The 20,074-nt window shown below is 38.1% G+C and overlaps 1 protein-coding gene, 1 non-coding gene and 1 pseudogene across 6 annotated transcripts in view; 1 reads left to right on the top strand and 2 right to left on the bottom strand.

Moving 5' to 3' along the window:
• Positions 1-20,074, top strand: part of PEAK1 (pseudopodium enriched atypical kinase 1) — a 303,272-nt gene that overhangs the window by 268,117 nt on the left and 15,081 nt on the right. For all 5 annotated transcript variants that reach the window (XM_063089094.1, XM_063089092.1, XM_063089095.1 and 2 more), the window contains one exon: positions 10,974-11,719. In XM_063089094.1, the coding sequence (XP_062945164.1) occupies positions 10,974-11,719 (746 nt within the window). The remainder of the gene's footprint in view (positions 1-10,973; positions 11,720-20,074) is intronic.
• On the bottom strand, positions 1,397-1,509 carry LOC134374123 (U2 spliceosomal RNA; annotated as a pseudogene).
• LOC134374162 (U6 spliceosomal RNA) lies at positions 8,352-8,454 on the bottom strand. The gene has a single exon (XR_010023037.1). It is a non-coding gene; the product is annotated as a U6 spliceosomal RNA (small nuclear RNA).

Below are 20,074 nucleotides of genomic sequence, written 5' to 3'. Positions count from 1 at the left end.
GTAATATAGCAGGAAAAAAGATGGGTTGAGGGGGTTCAGAAGATTTAGGTTCATATCACAGCTGTGTTACTGCCCACCTGCATGATTGTAGGTTGGCTATTTTACGCCCCTGAGCTTCATTTTCTTCATCTGAAATAAGTGAGGGAATTGTAACATCTGCTTTTTAGGGCTGGTGGCGGAAGAAGTACTTGGCACATAGAAGTGCTTAATAATTGTGAAGTTTTTTTATTTCTCCTGTAAAATGTACTCTTCTTTCCCCTTTAAATATGTTAGATGTGCTAGCCAGAATATGTAGAATGAAGTGGAAAGGATTAAAAACGTTTATTAGATGGTATTGAATAAGCAGAACAATAAAATTTAAATCCAAAAACTTGTGGGCTTCCTACACAACTAACATCTGAAGGTGTGAAATACAAACAGGCTATAGAGCCCCAAAACGGCTAACCGAGACCAGAGAAGAGATGACAAATAGTAGCAGTGTAACTGTGACCAAACCAGTTACTCAAGGTGTGCCGATTATAGCAAAAACAAAGGGACATGGGTAGGATTTGTTTTGTAGTTCCCACATTTCTTACATAATTCTGAAAACTAATAACTTAAAAAAAAAAAATCACAGACTCAACTGGAATAGGCCTTGATTAACCTTCAGAATCTCCCATTAGACCTCTACCCTGGAGACAGTCTCATTACTCCACTGGGGTGCAGTAAGAGTTGTTGTGATTCAGCCATTCCCACAGAAAGCTACTGACGTATGTGACCCATACATTTTTCTATTTACTGTAGAGGTCACTCTTCACTCTTCAGGATTAATTTGGATGTCATTTTTCTTATCCTTAACATAAAAAAAGCAAACTTTATTTTGTTCATAACTGGATTAATTAATAGATTTTAGAGCTGCACTATCTAATGCTATAGCCACTAGCCACATCTGGCTATTTAAATACAAATTTGTGAAAATATAAATAAAAATTCAGTTCCTTGTTCTCGCTAACAACATTTCAGGTGCCCAATAGCCACGTGGGGCTGGTAGCTACAGTACTGTTCAGCACAGATGTAGAACGCTTCTATTATCACAGAGAGTTCTCTTGGACAAGACTGCTTTAAAGAATTTGTTATTTGTAGGATTTATATTGTCTTCTGTGTTGTACAAAAATCATATTGGTCTTTATACAACTTGACAACTCCCTAAGAAGGTTGCCCCTTACAGAGCAATGATTTTACTTTGTGTGGTGGTCATATGAGATCACTGAACGAGTTCTGATCTATAACACCTTAATGCATCCCTAACTGAATTTTGCAGGGTGTCTGTTATCCAAAACGATTTCCCAAATAAGTGATAGAATGTTTTATTCAATCAGACCTTAAACATTTTCCCCATGTTTCTTATGTCTATCTCAAAATATCTAAAAGAAAGATCACTGTTTTTTTAATGTGTCATATCTGACTACTTTATCAGCCTATTAAAATCAGATACTACACTTGATCTTAGCCAAAAGGCCGAGAAGCGATCAGCCTATTAAAATCAGGAACATGTAATGAGTTCTACTGTGTTGTAAATAAGTTGGTGACTTTAGCTCTCCTTCATTCACTTTGTAACTGAGTACTCTATACATTGCTTTTTAGAAAGATCTTTCAAGTCTCCCTTTACTTGACAGATTTTTGGCTTGCTCCTCCTTTCTATATCCCTATAACCTGGGGCACATTATCTAAAACACACAGTAGGTGCTAAGAATGTGCTTGAATGAATGAGCTAAATATGACTTTGGGCTTTGACTTTAGAAGATTCCCAGATCAGGGAAATCTGGCTCTGTTCAGGAAAGTTCATGTAGGAAAATTTCAAGTCATAGTTTATGTGCTCCATTAGTCAGCTGGCTTTTTTTCCCCCTAACAGAGGACTTAATCCATAGGTTTTCTAATTAAGGAATTAAGGATTCTTTTTTCTTTCTACATGGCCCCACAAAAAACTGTCTACATTTCTCATTTTACTTACTTTGAATGTCTCCTTAAGGCTGCATCCTTCAAACACTGAGAGAAAACACCTGAAAGTCTTCTGTATTCAAAACTTCCTTTGGCAGTATATTGATTGTCAGTGTTAAATTTTAAGGGGCAGAGAAAAAAAGAAAAAACAAAACGAAGAAAAATTTTAAGGGCTAGATATATTTAAAAAGATGTCATTACATTGCTGGCCTTGATATCATAATTATGCAATAATGTCATTATAAATGCTAGCTTTTTAAAAATTCATTCTGGAGAGTACATTACCATTAATTCATTTACTCAACTAGTTATTATTGAGCAGACATTATTCCACACACTGCAAAGTTAATTATTTTGCCAAAGATTAAAGAATTGAACTTTTAGATTATCTGGATTTAAAAAAAAACAAAAAAAAAAATCGAGGTTGACAGCTTTGAACATTTGTTTGAGCATTTGTTGTACTTCCTAAAATTGTAATTATTTCTATTTTAAAAGAAATCAAAGACCATGTCCCTAAGTTAGTTGCAATCACATTTAAAAATAGTTTCCCATACACTGGAATTAGTTGACAGAGTGCAATATTCAAATTACATAGATAACTTACCCCCAAATAAATAATCTCTGTTTTTGGAGAGGTTTTCACTAATGAGGCTTTATTTATTTATTTATTTAGTTATTATTATTATTTTTTTTTTGTCGTTTTTTCATGACCGGCACTCAGCCAGTGAGTGCACTGGTCATTCCTATATAGGATCCGAACCCGCGGCGGGAGCGTCGCCGCGCTCCCAGCGCAGCACTCTACCGAGTGCGCCACGGGCTCGGCCCGCTAATGAGGCTTTATAAAAATTGAGTCTGTCAGCTGCTATAACACCACTGGAATTTTTTAAAGTGGTCTCTGTAACTGTTTATTTGAGACTAAGCCCAAAGTGGTCTTTGGAGGTCAACCTTGTTTTATTGTTTGGCATGAAGTTGATGTCCCCTGTGGTTTGCCAGTTGTTGCTTACATTTGACTGTGGTAGGCACCAGCACAGTAATAATACCTAGGTAGATTAGGACCCTTCCTCAAAGTTGCTGACATCTGCTGCCAGGAGATGATATAATGAATGCCAGGTTCATTGAGAGGCCCTGTTCATTGACAAGGATGGTGCACACTGGTGAGGTATGTGATGTAGTTTGGATGTGTTGTCCCCTCCAAAACTCGTGGAAATTTGATTTCCAATGTGGCAGTGTTGGAAACTGATTGAGTCATGGGGGCAGATCCCTCATGAATGGATTAATGCTGTCCCTGGGGAAGGGAGATTAATGAGTGAGTTCTCGCTCTATTAGTTCCCATGAGAGCTCATTGCTTAAAAAGACCCTGGCACACCTTCTCTCTCTCTTGCTTCCTCTCTTTCGCCATGTGATCTGCTTGTACCTGCTGGCTACCTGCCACTTTCTGCCATGAGTAGAAGCAGCCTGAGGCCCGTGCTAGATGCAGCTGTACCAGAATCGTGAGCCAAATAAACCTCTTTCCTTTATGAATTACCCAGTCTCAGGTATTTCTGTTATAGCAACACAAAACAGACTAAAACAGTATGGCATCTATATTTATAAATTCCAGTGCATATTTCCTAGTTTGGAGATGATTATTCCTTCTTTTGACCTCTGCCTTCTTATTCTTATCTATATTACTTGTTTTGAGCTCTGAGGGAAAAAATTAGGGATGAAGATTGAAATTACAATTTAAATAGGATGATATGTTCCATTTATTTGGGCTTTGGTACTTTCATTCAGCAAACATTTGTTGAATACCAGCTGTCTTCCTGGTGCCAGGCTAGGTGCTGGGAATACTAGTGTGGCCTTCAAGGACTCCTGATCTTTGAGAGAAATAGACATGGGGCTGGACTCTTGAGAACCCATGTGATAGTTGCTGTGATACAGATATTTAAGAGCTTGATGAAGCCTCTGCCTAGAGGAGTCTGGGAGTGGGTTACAAAGAATGTATCTCCTACTCACAGGAAATGGAGAGGCACTGAACAATTTTTAATATAGAAGCACAGTCAGGATTTTTAAAAGATCATTCTGGGAGCTACCTGTGGGATGATTAGAGGCAGGGAGATAGACCAGGAAATCATGTCATTCCTATTGAAATAAGGAATTGATTGTGGTCATTAATATGTTGCTCCTACCAAATGGGGCACCATTATGTGCCTTTTTTTTTTACTGGTAAGGGGATCATAACCCTCGGCACGGTGTGGTCCACACCACGCTCAGCCAGTGAGCTCACCGGCCATCCCTATATAGGATCCGAACCCGCGGCCTCGGCGTTACCAGCGCCCCACTCTCCCACGTGAGCCACAGGGCCAGCCCCCATTATGTGCCTTTAATTCCTACCACCCTGACTGTAATAATTACCAGATCATAAGCAAACATTTGTTGTGGTTTGTCCCTGGTGTGTCTTGAATGATATTGCCCTTCAGTAGTAGATCACTATAAAGATATTATTTTGAGTTTTCCAATGCACAATCATTTGTAAATATTGATTTTAGAGGTAATATTTTTATTTCCTTCTACTTATTATACCAGTCTTGTAAGTTATAAGAGCCACATATCAATCATTTTTCTTTCTGTGGAGTTTTAAACACCCTTTTGGCTTCTTTGAAGTAGTTTTGGTAAATCATTTCCTTTTAATCTATCTTTCATCATTTGCTTTACAGAATGTGATATAGGGCCTTGTCCATCAGTCCGAAGAGAAAAAGTAAAGTGGTGGCGTATGGAAGCTTAAAAAAGAGAGGAAAGTAAGGTTTGAGTGTGGTTTAGTCAAACATTTGTCCAAAAGAACTTTTTTAGCATATAGTGTGGCAAGATTTAGAACACAATCTATTTTTTTCAGTTTAGAGACCTGGTATGCCACAAAAATGTAGAGTATGTGATGCTATATCAGGCCTGCTGAAAGCTGAGTTTGGTGTGTAGTCCCAGAGGATTGAGAGGAATGTACAGGATTAAAAGTTTAAAATAAAAACAGCTAAAATACCAAGCTTATGAAACATTGAACCAAATGATTGGAATTCAGGTAGAAGAGATTGTATTTCTTGGAGGAAAAAATCTAAAAACACAAAACACTTTTAGACTTAGGAGAATGGCTTGACCTACTTGCATGGGCTGTGGAATGTCCGTGGTTTCATTGGAATGCGTAAGCTTCTGATTCTCATGTGGAAATCTCCTTAGCTCCTAGGAGATCATATCCTGCTTTTTGGGAAGAGAAGCCATGTTAATTATTTTATTTCCTTGCTACCTTGGCTGTCTGTTCCATTTCTAAATGACAACCAGCTCTGTTGACTCTGTCCCTCAGTAGGGAAGCCATTTACTGTATACCTGTTGCATGCCTCACACCACACCAGGTTCTGAGGGCATGTTAAACACACACATACATGCACACATTATAAAAGGCTAAAAATGCTGTCAATAGAGCAAAAAGTGCTAAGAGAATACAAAGGAAGAAGCGATGACTCCCAATTTGAGAAAGGGGAATAAAGAGTAGGGAAAAGGGCCACTTGAGCTGGGCCATGCATAGAACACCTTTATTAAGGCAGAAATGTAAAAATAAAAACATAGAGCATATTAAAAGAACAGGAAGTGAGTGATTCATTTGGAAGGATTGATGAGAAATAGAGGAAGATAAGACAGAGAGCATTGACCAACTTGCTGAGGAGTTTGAACTTTATTCTGTAGGTGTTAGAAAGTAGCATAATCAGCCATCTTCCTCCTCCTCTGATAAGCATTAAAGAGCTGCTGATGGTGATAGACCTGGTCTCACTTGCCAGTTCTGAGGTAATAAAGAAAATAAAAAGCATTTTTGGAATCCTGTGTTTGTCCCACGTCCATGGTTATTTTTGTTCGTTCTAATTCGGAAGAATGGGTGGAAAATGGCAGCCCATAAAGCATCTTCTAAGGTCCACATTGGTATGGGCAAGAATAGGTTCATGTTTCTATTTATTTATCTATCTATCTATCTATCTATCTATCTATCTATCTATCTATCTATCTATCCATCCATCCATCCATCCATCCATCCCATTCCATTCCATTCCATTGATTGATCCAGCGTATACAAATGAGACACAGTCCATGCTGTCAATGAGCAAACCAGTAGGGAATCCAGACTGGGACACAAGTCAAGTGTTGTCAGTGCTTAGAAAGAAATGTTCACAGGGTAAATCTGAGTTCCTAAGGAACAAGAGGTCAATTTTGTGGAATGGAGTAAGAAACACTCACCAGAAGCAAAATTTTTAAATATGTGAGGAGTGGGAAACTATTCCTAGAGGAGGGTCAACATAGCAAAGACACAAAGCACAAAGGAAGCATAAAGTAGCCAAGAGTGGCAGAGAAACTGCAAGCAATTTGGTAACTATGACTTAGGATGCAAGAGGAAATGCTACGAGGGAAGCAGGTATACCAGGGTCAGGGCATGAAAGACTTGCTTGCTGTGCTTGAAGATTTGGACTCAATCTTGAAGACAGAATTTTTTAAGCAGAAGAGTGCCGTGATCAGCTTTGGTGTTTGGAAAAAATCTCTCAAGAGCTAGTGTGGTGAGGGAGGCAGAACTGGAGACAGTAATAACGGGAGACTGTCACAGTCGTCAGGCAAGGATGATAAGGTCCTGCACTGATGCGAATCACTGCTCCTAACTTTCTCCGTGGCATTTCATCTCTGAAAGGTCTGGGTCAGCAACTGAAAAATGAGGGTTTGTTACAAAGCATACTGTCATCTTGTAAATAAACCATAGTTCTGATTTCTCACATTAGCCAAGGAAAAATAGAGCTGGGCAGCTCTGATAAGGAGGCCATCACAGAAAGAGTTCGGTAACTGCCAAGCCCCTACATCCTTGGTGATGTTAAGGACACAGAGGAATGGAAAGATACAACTAAAAACTGAATTTATGGTAGTTTCTTAAAATGGATTGTTGATTTGCTTTATTGAGATATAATTTACTTACCATAAAATTCACCCTTTTAGAGTGTGTACTTCAGTGAGTTTTAGTGTATTCACAGAATTTTACAACCATCACCACGATCTAATTCCAGAACATTTTTATCACCCCAAACAGAAACCCACTAGCATTCACCCTCCATTCTCCCCTACCCCCAGTCCCTGGCAACCACTAATCTACTTTCTACATCTATGGCTTTATATATTTCTGGACATCATTTCATATAGTGTAATCATATATTATGTGGTCATTTGTGACTGGCTTCTTTCACTTTTAGCATAATGTTTTCAAGGTTCATCCATGTTATAGCATGTATCAGTACTTCATTACTCTTGATGGCTGAATTATATTCCATTGTATGGATATACCACATTTTGTTTATCCATTCATCAAGTGGTAGACATTTGGGTTGTTTCCACTTTTTGGCTATTACGAATAATGCTGCTGTAAACATTTGTATACAAGTTTTTGTGTGGACATATGTTTTCATTTCTTTTATATATATATCACCAGGAGTGGAAATGCTGCTGGGTCATGTGATAACTCTGTGTTTCACTTTTTAAAGAACTATCAAACTGTTTCCCAAGGTGGCTGCACCATTTTAGATTCCTACTAGCAATGTATAAGCATTTTAATTTCTCCATATCTTAACCAACATTTGTCTGTTTTTTATTATAGCTAGCCTAGTGGATGTGAAGCAGTGTCTCACTGTGGTTTTGGTTTGCATTTACCTACTAAGTGATGATGCTTATTGGACATTCGTATATCTTCCTTGGAGAAATGTCTATGCAAATTTTTTGCCCATTTTTGATTGGGTTATTTTTTTGTAAAAGTTCTTTATATATTCTGGATGTTTCTGTTATGAGATATATGAGTAATTTGAACACATTTTCTCCCATTCTGTGGGTTGTCTTTTCATTTTCTTGAAGCTGTCCATTGAAGCACAAAAGTTTTTAATTTTTATTGACTTCCAATATATTAATTTTTTTCTTTTGTCACCTGCACTTTAAGTGTCATATCTAAGAAACCATTGCCTAACCCAAGGTCACAAATATTCTTGTTTTTACCTAAGAGGTTAATAGTTTTAGCTCTTATATTTAGATCTTTGATACATTTTGATTTAATTTCTGTATATAGTGTGAGGTAGGGGTCTGATTTCATTCTCTTGCATGTGGATATCCAGTTGCCCCACCTCCATTTGTTGAAAAGACTATTCTTTCCTCATTGACTTGTCTTGGTAACCTTCCAAAAAATCAGTTAACCATAAATATGAGGGCTTATTTTTGGACTCTCAAATCTATTTCATTTATCTGTATTTCTATTCCTTTTTTTTTAACTGGTTATATGTATTCATGGGGCACTGAGCTGACCATCAGCACCTGTGCACAAGATGTGATGATCAGATAAAAATATGGAATGCTTCATGAATTTGTATGTCATCCTTGCACAGAGGCCATGCTAATCTTCTCTGTATTGTTCCAATTTTAGTATATGTGCTGCCAAAGCAAGCATTGAATTTCTGTTCTTATGGTAGTAGCACACATTCTTGCTTCCTATAGTTTTGTAATGAGTTTTGAAATCAGAAAGTGTGAGTTCTCCAACTTTGTTCTTTTTCAAGACTTTTTTTGGTTACTCTAAGTTCTTTTATTTTCATATGAAATTTAGGATCAGGCTGCCTATTTCTGCAAGAAAATCAGCTGGGATTTTGATAGGGATTACATTAAATCTGCAGATCAATTTGGGGAGTATTTCCATCTTGACAATATTAAGTCTCTGATCTATGTGCATAAGATGTCATCCATAAGATGCCTTTTCCAGGTCTTTATTTTTCTTTAACCAATGTTTTGTAGTTTTCAGTGTACAAGTCTTGCACTTGTTTTGTTCAATATATTCCTAAATACTTTATTTTTTTGATGATATTGTAAATAGAATTGTTTTCTTAATTTCATTTTTGGAATGATTTTCATATATTGATCTTGAATCCTGCAATTTTGCTGAACTGGTATACTAGTGCTAATAGTTTTTTTGTAGATTCCTTGGGCTTCTCAATATACAAGATTATATCATCTGTGAATAGAGATAGTTTTACTTACACTTTTCCAATCTGGATGTTTTTATTTCTCTTTATTTCCTTATTTCCCTGGCTAAAACCTCCAGTACAACATAGAATAGAAATGGCAAGAACAGAAATCCTGTCTTGTTCCTGATATTAGAGGGAAAACATCCACTCTTCCATCATTAAGTATAATGTTAGCTCTCGGTTTTATGTGGATGTCCTTCATCAGGTTGATGTTCCCTTCTGTTCCTAGTTTGTTGAGTGTTACTATCACAAAAAGGTGCTGGATTTTATCAACTGCTTTTTCTGCATCTATTCAGGTGATCAGTGAGGTTTTTTCCCTTTCTTCTGTTAGCGTGATATATTATATTTGTTGATTTTCAGATGTGAATCCAACGTTGCATTCCTGAGATAAATCTTACCTTGTCGTGGTGTATAATCCTTTTTATATGTTGCCAGATTCAATTTACTAGTATATTGTATGGATTTTTGTATATGCATTCATAAGAGATTTTAGTCTCTAGTTTTCTTGTGGTATCTTTGTCTGGTTTTGGTATCTAGGTAATATTGGCCACATAGAGTTCAAGGTGGGAAGTGTTTCCTCCTCCTTTTGAAAGTGTTTGTGAAGGATTGATATTAATACTTCTTTAAGCATTTGATAGAATAATCAGTGAAGCCATCTTGCCCTGGATTTTTCTTTGTGGGAATTTTAAAAAGTTATTAAATGTATTTCTTTTCTTTTCTTGTTATGGGTACCTATACAATGTTAATACTTTTCCTCTTTCAACCATAAATATTTATTCCTTCAGTCATTCAAGAAATCTTTATTGAGTGTTATATCCAGACCCTATCCTTGGCACAGAGGTTATGATAATAAATAAAGCAAAAGCCCTGGGCCTCTTGGAGCTTAGCATTCTCATATTCTTTCTCTCTCACTCGCTCTCACACTCTCTCTATATTTATGCATATTTTTGTTCATTTATATTTTATGTAGCTTTGTTCCTTATAAAAATATTGCTATATGCCATTGGTGGAGAAAGGAGGTCCTTAGGTTTGCTGAATATATTGTCGTAGTTTATATAAACTCATATATATTCTTGAAGAAAGTTGTGTCCATGAAAAATGGAATATATTGTTATTACAATCAAGTTGATATTGGTGCTCAACCTTGGCGTTACTACAAGGACATGATTTTAACAAAACAAGCCACCACCTCTATTGTCATCCTCAGAATCATCTAGGGCCTTTTTCTCTATAAGATTAGGAGCATGTATTAGTGTCCTAGGATGACTGTGACAGAGTATCACAAAGAACAGCATAGTATCTTCTGAGCCCCTGTCTAGTGGTCATATTGCTAGTTTCAATTCTGTTTTGTTTTTTTTTGTTTTTTTTCATTTATTTATTTTTTTCGTGACCGGCACTCAGCCAGTGAGTGCACCGGTCAGTCTTATATAGGATCCGAACCCGCGGCGGGAGCGTCGCCGCGCTCCCAGCGCAGCACTCTACCAAGTGCGCCACGGGCTCGGCCCTCAATTCTGTTTTTAATAATGCTCCCAAGTATTTTCTTTATCCACAAATGCTATCATCTCTATTCTGTCACAATGCAAGTATATTTGAGTCTCTGTCATTCCTTAGTATTCTTGTGTGGTAAATATAACACTCTTAGGGGCAGGACTGGAGAATCTGGATTCCTGTTTGAAAACAAAGCCCAACACCCAAACTAGTGCCCTGTTCCTGTGGCAGAGAAATGCTGAGACATTATGCAGACTTGTTGCTCCCACCAAATCTTGGACTCATACCTTCATCATGTAGGTATTTGTTCTTTGGTTGTTTTCCCACTTTGAATTAAGGAATTGACTAGTTCTTACATTCCCATGGCTGCCTCATTCATTTCTGCTCATTTCAATTATGAGATAAAATTGAAAACATTAATTGTTCTCTTTTCTTTTTCTTTCTTTTAAAACAATACAGGGCAATCTAGAGCAGCCATGATACCTCCCAAGCATCCACGGCAGCCTAAGGGAGCTTCGGATGATGCCATTGCTTTTGGGGGGAAAAAAGACCAAGAAGCACCTAAGCCTTCCCAACCCACACCACCTCCACTGCCAAAGAAAATGATCATAAGAGCCAATACAGAGCCAATCTCCAAAGACCTCCAAAAATCCATGGAAAGTAGTCTCTGTGTCATGGCTAATCCCATCTATGACATCGACCCCAACTGGGATGCCAGCAGTGCTGGCTCTTCCATCAGCTGTGAACTCAAGGGACTGGACATTGAGTCTTATGACTCCTTGGAGAGACCTTTGCACAAGGAGAGACCTATCCCCTCAGCAGCAAATAGCACCTCTAGCTTAACCACTCTCAGTATTAAGGACAGATTTTCCAACAGCATGGAATCTCTGTCCAGCCGTCGTGGTCCCACTTGCAGACAGGGCCGAGGCATCCAGAAGCCACAGAGACAAGCACTTTATCGAGGACTTGAGAATCGGGAGGAAGTGGTGGGTAAAATTCGAAGCCTTCATACAGATGCCTTGAAGAAACTGGCCATTAAATGTGAAGACCTCTTCATGGCTGGACAGAAAGACCAGCTCCGTTTTGGGGTGGACAGCTGGTCAGACTTCAGACTAACCAGCGACAAACCATGTTGTGAGGCAGGTGATGCAGTTTACTACACTGCTTCATATGCCAAAGATCCACTTAATAACTATGCAGTCAAGGTAAGAAAATATTATAAATCTCCTTTTAGTCTTAACCAACACACTGTTATTGGGATGAGTTTGTTTTTCTTTCCTTCATTTCTCAACCTAGCGAAAGTTATTGACCATCTACTTTACACCAGCTACTATAAGAGCTTATTTATTATTTAGAGGAGAAAACTGACATGTAAACAGAGGTACAACAGTGTACTGTGTGCTAAGGTAAGGTGAACAAGAATTCTGTGGGAGGTTGGAAAGACTTTAACCCAGACTCTAGAAAGTCAGAGACGTCTTCTTAAAGCAGGTAATTCTTGAGCTGCAACTGTTTGTAAAGACTACCTGAAAAATGAGGTGTCTAATGTACCTGCCACTCTATATTCTGTCTTTATTTTCTACCAAATAAGAGACCCTTATTTTCCCCTGCTTCATAACTCCTCTGCTTCCTGGAGAAACATTTTTATAGAAGAAGATAACTAATATTTACTGATGTGCCAGGAATTTTATTTATGTGATTTAATCTTCACGTCAACTTTATGAGGTTAAGATTCTTTTCTCCATTTGACACATGAGAAAAATGAAGCTCAAAGGGGTAAGCTAACTTGTTTAGGGTCACACAGCTACCAAGTAGTAGAGCTGGGACTTAAACACAGATATATCTCTGACTTCGTAGCCTGCATTTTGTCCATTATGACACTTACTAATTTCTTACATGTATATTGCCCAACCTACTACATCAAGATGGTTAGAACTCTTGACATCAAGAATTCTTGCCCAGTTATAGTCATTGTAACAGTATTCCATAGGTTTCATCAGTGTAATAAATAAAGCCTGGATTTTGAAGTCCAAAAGATTTGCTTTCAGATCCTGGCTGTGCCATTTAGTAGCTTTGTCAGTAATCGTACCCATCTTATGGGGCTCCTGTTTGGATAAAAGAGAACAAAGTGTCCCTGATAAGTATTCATTTCTTTCACTGCCCATTAGCTTCATCCCTAGACTACTTTAAGAAAATAATCTCTGGGGCCGAGCCCGTGGCTCACTCGGGAGAGTGCGGCGCTGGGAGCGCGGCGACGCTCCCGCCGCGGGTTCGGATCCTATATAGGACTGGCCAGTGCACTCACTGGCTGAGTGCCGGTCACGAAAAAGACAAAAAAAAATAATAATAATAATCTCTGAGCCTCAATTTTCTCCTCTTTCAGATATTTACAATGATAATCTACCTACTTTATGGGACTAGGGTTAGGATCAAGAGAGATCATGCATGTGAAAGGGTTTTGAAAAACACAAAGCTCTGTGTAAGCTTAAGGTAATATTCTCCATTCCCATAGTCTGTTTTTTACTGATTCTCTTCATTGGTTCAAAGCCAATTGATATAACTAAGTGACTTTTACATGTTTATTTGGCTTAGAAAGGCCAGATGGTATCTTAGTAAGTTAATGGATCAGGTAAATGACTGGCCTTACCTGTCTGTCAAGACAGAATGTATGATTGGACCAGAACTTCAGCTAGCCACTGTCTGTGGTTGCCGCACTTACACCGCTTGATTGTCTGGTGGCACAGGCAGAGTGACTCTCTGCTTCAGCCTACATTTTAAAAATTAAACTGAAGGGTAAATTTCAGAAAGGGGATCTGTATTTGAGTTAATACATTACTTTTGAGTCTTAAAAGGCATTTTGAAATTCTGTGTAGCATTCAAGAGCTTTTATATCAGCTGGGATTGTGGTACGTTATCTATCTTGGACCTTTATTGCTACAAGATCACCAGTGCAGGATGAGAACCAATTTCAAAAAGGGGCATTGAACTATCTCTTCTTTCAAAACAACTGAGAAGTAGGGCTTGACTAACTTTGTATATTATTGCCATGCAATCTTGTCTCTTTCCCAAATCAATGGTCTGGTATTGATTTCTTTGCTTGTGATGATGCAAAAGCAATCTCCAAAGAACAGGTGGCAAGTGGTTATATACTGGGAGTTGGCAGGTTTGGGAAAGGATGTTTTACACTAAATGGTAAATATAAATGTCTCTTTGAAGACCTTTGTGTGTTTCCAAAAGTGCCCAATTGATTATATAACCTTAGAGGAATAAACTACAATACTAGGACACTGAACCCTACCTTTGCAGAGATAAGCAAAAGATACCAGCAGTTGGCCCACACAAATAGCTCTTTCTACTCTTTCTTCTTAAAATATCCTTTCCCATACTAATGGACTTTAAAGTAGGCTAATAGGTGTGATGTCACTGGAAGAGACTAAAACATCTTTAAAATGTTGCAAAAGGAAGTCATTGCTAGAATTCAGGAATTTCAGAGCCAAGGGATATAACCCCTGCCCCTTAAATACTAAATCCACTACAGTCATAAAGTACTAAAATCTTTACTTTGAGTAGTGTCTAAGCTGCTTAAGTTTGCTCAAGCTGCCATAACAACATACCATAAACAGGATGGTTTAAACAACAGAAATTTATTTTCTCACATTTCTGGAGGCTGAAAAATCTAAGATCAAGTTTTCAGCTTATTTGATTTCTGGTGAGGGTCCTCTTCATGACTGGCAGACAGCCACCTTCTCTCTGTATCCTCACATTGCAGGGAGAGAGAGTGTGAGAGAGAGGGAGCACATGTTCTGGTATCTCTTATAAGAACACCAATCCTATCATATTATGGCCCCACCCTTATGACCTCATTTAACCTTAATTACCTCTTTGTAGGCCCTATCTCCAAATGTAGTCACTTTGAGGGTTAGGGCTTAAACATATGAATTTTGGGGAGGGACACAATTTAGTCCATAACATTCTACCCCTGTCCCCCCCCCAAATTCATGTTTTTATCACATGCAAAACAAATTCCAACAGCCTCAAAACTCTTAACTCATTCCAGCATCAACTTGAAAATTTAAGGTCCAGAGTCTCGTCTAAATATCATCTAAATCAGATATGGGTGAAACTCAAGGTATGATTCATTCTGAGGCAAAATTCCCCTCCAGCTGTGAACCTGTGAAACCAAACAAGGTGTGCTTCCAAAATATAACTGCAAAGAGGCATGGGATAGACATTTCTACTCCAAAAGGGAAAAATCAAAAGGAAGAAAGGAAGGGGTATGGGTCCCAAGCAAGTCCAAAACCTAACAGGTCAAATTTCATTAAATCTTAAAGCTCAAGATTAATCTTGTTTGGTTTGATACTCTGCCCTCCAAGCCCATGGGGTGGCAGCATTGCCCCTATGGCTCTGTGGTGTCCTCACCCCTGAGGCACTGGTCGCTTTCATCCTGGCCCTCCAAATCTAGAGAGGCATCCTCATCCTTTGAAACTGAGGAGGGAACAGCCTTGCCCACAGGGCCTATGGTGGGAACAGCAGCCCTAATATCTCAGTATCTCCATCAGGGTTATTCTTCCCTTTCCTTGAAGACTAGTGCATATTCACAGCCAAATAGCTCTATGGTTCAGTCCCATAGAATCAAAGAAGTCCAGCAGCCTTCCTTCATTCCATCCCATCTTTTCTGTCTTCTTTGTTCGAACTGGCAGTGTCTTTACTGGTATTATCTCATCCCTATTACTGGCTTCTGCTGAGATGACTGATCACACATGATTTCTCTATCAAATGGTTGTTTAGCCATATCCTTAGTGTTCTCTTCAGAACAAGCTTTTACATTTTTTTGAAATATGGATAGACTGAGAATTTTCCGAATCTTCAAGTTCTGATTCCTTTTTGCTTAACAATCCCTTCTTCAATTCATCTCTTTTCTACCACATTTTACTATAAGTAGTCAGGAGAAACTAAGCTGCTCCTTCAACACTTTGCTTAGAAATCTCCAATTTCATTTCTTGCAAGTTCTGTCTTCCACAAAACACTAGAACATAGTCCAGTGAAGTTTTTTGACACTTTGTGACAAGGATCACCTTTCCTCCAGATTCTAATAACATGTTCCTCATTTCCATTAGAGACCTCACCAGAATCATTCTTAACATTGATATTTCTAGCAACTGTCTGTTCATGATTATCTAGGCTTTTTCTAATACACATCTCAAAACTCTTCTAGCCTCTACCCAGTTCCAAAGCTACTTCTACATTTTTAAGTATTTTTTTACGATAGCCCCTCATTTCTCAGTGTCAAAATCTCAGCCTTGGTTTACTCAGGCTGCCATAACAAAATGCCATAGGCTGGATGGTTTAAATGACAAATTTATTTTCTCACAGTTCTGGAGGCTAGAAAGCCCAAGGTCAATGTTCTGGCTAATTCAGTTTTTCATGAGGGCTCTCTTCCTGGCTTACAGATACATGGGCACTGTACTTCAAAAAGTTTGTGGAAAAATAGAATTCAAAGGTAATATGAATCTTTCCATGAACTTTTTGAAGTACCTTTATAGCCACTTGTTCACTGTGTCTTCATATGGCACAGAGAGAGAGAGAGAACGCTCTCTAGTCTTTTCTTATAAGAACAATACTCCTATTGTATCAAGGCCCTGCTCTATGGCCTTATTTAACCTTAATTACTTCCTTGTCTGCCCTGTCTCCAAACACAGTCACACTGGAGGTTAGGGCTTCAGCATATGAGTGATGAGGGCAGGGCACAATCCAGCCTGCAGCAGGTGTTGTGTTTCTTTGTTATAAAATAGATGGTTTTAACTCAGGACTTTTCCTAGATTTGAAGATTTTTCTCTTGCATATTTATTCTCATTTTTATTCAACATGAATAGCTTCATTACTGGTATTGGTCTTAAACTAAAAGGCATCACAGTACAGAATAAAGAACTTTGGAGTCAGCTGACCTGGGTCTAACTTCTGAATCTATTGCTGTGTATTCTTAAGCAAGTCATGTAACCTCTCTTGGTTTTTACATCAGTAGATACTAACTGTCCTACCTACTTAATAAGATTGTTATAATACACATGACTGTAGTGAAACTTTCAAAACTATAATGTGCATATAAAATGTAACAAAATAATGTATTATTGCTATTAACAATAATGGAAAATTACTGCTCAACATTCTATAGATCACTCACTACTATTATTCTTTAATATTAGATATTAGCCTAAGCATATTTAGATAGGTTCTGCACTTAGATATTTTTTCTCATAACTTCAAAGATGTAAACATATTTTTTCCTTAAAATTATGAGAGAAAGCTATGAAATGCTAATAGCCTCAAGAACTTAAGTACTGCCAAAAATTGGAAACTAAGTGCCTGATATTAAAGAAAGAGTTAAATAAATTATGGCACATCAGCCCAATGGAATGTTTGTAGCCATTAAAAGTGGTAATTATGAAGACTATATAAGATCATGAAAAACATTTTTTTGTAAAAAGTCACATGAAAATAGGAGAATACCAAATAGTTTGATCATAACTTTTAAAAAATTGACCTACAAATTGGCAATTTGCAAATAATTCCTATGTTAGAATGGTAGTAATTATAGGCAATTTTAAAAATTAGAGATTTTAGATCATTTGACACAGAAATTTTTAAAGGCAGGTATCCTTAGTTATTCACTTCTGCAGTCCTGTATTCTGGCACAAATTATAAATGACTCCTGTTTCATGCTACCCAGCTTTTGCACACACTGGTTCCTCTGTCTGGACTGCCGTTCTTCTGGGAGACAGTATGATACAGTGAAGAATTTCTGCATTGTGATCTGCAGGGGACCTATTTCAGAATTACCCAAGGATCCTCAATAAAAATGTCATTTCCTCAGCTCCTTGCCATACCTACAGAATCAGAATCACTGGCTGTGTGGGCCTGAGAAACTACATTTAAGGGCTGTTGACAAAATGGTTAAGAATTTAGGCTTTTAAGTCAGACACATTTGTGCTTTAGCTATGTATTAGCTATGTTACCTTGGCCCAGTTACTTGCCTTTTCTAAATTCACTGACTTTATCTGTAAATTGGAAAAAATACTTTATTCTTCTTAAAGCCATTGTAAAAAAATCACAGGAATTAATATGTACATACATACACACACACATATATATATATATATAGTGCTTATAGCATCATTTGGCACATAGTTAAGCACTCAATAAATGGTAGTTGTTTATTCCTTTATTCTCTTCTCATGTACCTGGAAAGCTCATTTGTGTTCTTAAGGAATCCAGCTATGTGAATTTTCTTCTCTGATCTGAGAACATGCTAATAGCACCTTCCTGTGTACCCACACTCTACCCAGTGGATTTCTCTGTCATTGCACTATCATACTACAGTTGTACAATTAGACAGCGCTACCATTATACAGTAACACGAACATGCCTCCTTTAACCCCCCGTTACATTTGACCTTCTCCATGGCAGGGACCATGGCTTATTAATCGTTATATCCTGCATCTAATACATTATCATATACATAGTGGATATTTAACAAGTATTTCTCACCCATTCAAGAAAAACATTTACTGTATAAAACATTGTGATATTTGTGTGGGCTTACAGAAATACGTGAGTAAGACAAAGGTCTTGCCCTCAAGGAGCTTATATTCCAGTGGGAAAGAAAGGAATAAATAACTCTTAAAGAAGACAAATTATAATGAAGGTTCAGAGTGGTATACAGAGATGTAAAGATGAATGGAGAATAATGAATGAAAGAAGTCTTTAACACTTATCTCAGGGCCAATAAGAAAGGGCCTCTTGTGTCCACTTCACACTATTCTTTGTGGCAAATACAGTGCATGGAATAAATAGTGGAAAATTAGGCTATGGTGGGATTACCTAACAAAGCCAAATTTAGAGGCTTTGAATGATGAGCTTAAGAGGTTAGACTTTATTTTGTGTTTTGTGGGAAGCCACTAAGAATGATTTTTAAACACAGAAGTAACATAAGATTAATGATTTTGGAAGAAAATTATGGTGGAAAAGGCCAGAAAGACTGGAAGCAGGGAAACTAGTCATTATGCTATTCAATAGTCTAGGTAAATAATAATAAGACCCTGAAATAGGACAGAGGAAAAGGGGCAGGTGGTTGAAGAGCTGAGGAAGGTGGTAGATTGTGTCTGATAAACGGCTGAATATAGGGTGAGGGCAGTGATGCTAAAATTTCAAAGCGGAACAACCCAAAGAGGATGGTAATGCCATTAATTAAAATATGAATCAGAAAAGCCAGAAAGATGAGCTCACTATAGTGCATGCCCATGGGGTAGCCAAGTTGAGAGAAGCCCAGTAGCCAGATAAAAATGTGGATTTGGTACTCAGAAGAGAGGTAAAGCCTAGAAATATGGTTACCTGGTCTTCTCATAGACTTGATTTAGTTCAAACTGTAGGAATGTATGAGATTGTAGTGAAAGAGTCTGCAAAGGGAAAAGGCTCTTACACATCTAAGTGACCCAAAACAGGAGCAATTGGGAAGGCAGTAGCAAAGGGCAGGGTTCTTCAGACCAATGAGTCCAAGGTTGCAGAGGGCTTGAGCAGCATGAGGGCTCAGAAGAAGGCAAGAGTTCAATCTCTGGTAAGCTTCAAGAAAATACAGTATCATTAATAGCAGGGGGTGGATACCAAATGCAGAGAGTTAAAGAGAGAATGGAATGGGGAAGCTATGAAGTCAGTAAGCACAGCCTACTTTTTAAATAAGTGTTTTGGTGAAGGAAAGACCAAATTGATTCCCAAACAATATTTAACCTTCAACTCCCATTTCTGTCTCATCTATGTCTTCCTTTATCCTCTCATCATCACCATTTGGTGAGCCACTGCCCAGCAGATAGGACCTTCTGTCTCTGTGGGTTGCATAGTGACTGGCCTCCAGCCCTTACCTTAGCTTCCTTGCTCTCTAAATAAAAACTAACATAAATTTAAGCATGAACTTAACTTCCCTCCTCTCTAAATAAAATCTATCTTGCTTTTTCTCCCTTTTTAGCTACTGACCTACACATAATTCTCACAGTGGACTACAGTCACCTTTAGAAGGCCTTAACCATTCTACACAAGAGGAAACTGAGGCTAGAGAGGAATAATCCCTTTTGCATACTGACACCAACTTCATGGCAGGCCACTTCATGACTCCTAGGTAGAACCTTTCCTATTACATCATACCTGAGTCAGTAAACTGATCCTTCTGTGCCTCAGTATTGTCCCCGAATAAATAACAGCCTTTTGCCCAGAAGCAGGGTGAACAGTTGGTAAAATTATGGCTCGGTCTCACTGGAATATTTTTTTTCCCACTGCTCTCATGAGATCATTTTATAGCAAATGCCGCCATGTGAGACCACATAGGAAATTTGGATGAAGTTACGTTGAAGAAGCAGCTAAAAATCTCACATAAGCAAAAAGAATAAATTTCTGAGTTATTTTTCCAATAGTTCCAAAATTGGGATAGTAGGTATCCTCTCCTTTTAAAGTAGCCCAGGTCTTTGTTCTCAAGGATAGAGCACACAAAGCTCAGTGAAGATGACTGTTCCCTATTA

The sequence above is a fragment of the Cynocephalus volans genome, chromosome 3, assembly GCF_027409185.1.
Source record: "Cynocephalus volans isolate mCynVol1 chromosome 3, mCynVol1.pri, whole genome shotgun sequence".
Classification (NCBI taxonomy): Eukaryota; Metazoa; Chordata; class Mammalia; order Dermoptera; family Cynocephalidae; genus Cynocephalus; species Cynocephalus volans.
Note: the sequence above shows the minus strand (reverse complement) of the source record. Positions and strands in the feature narration are given on the sequence as shown.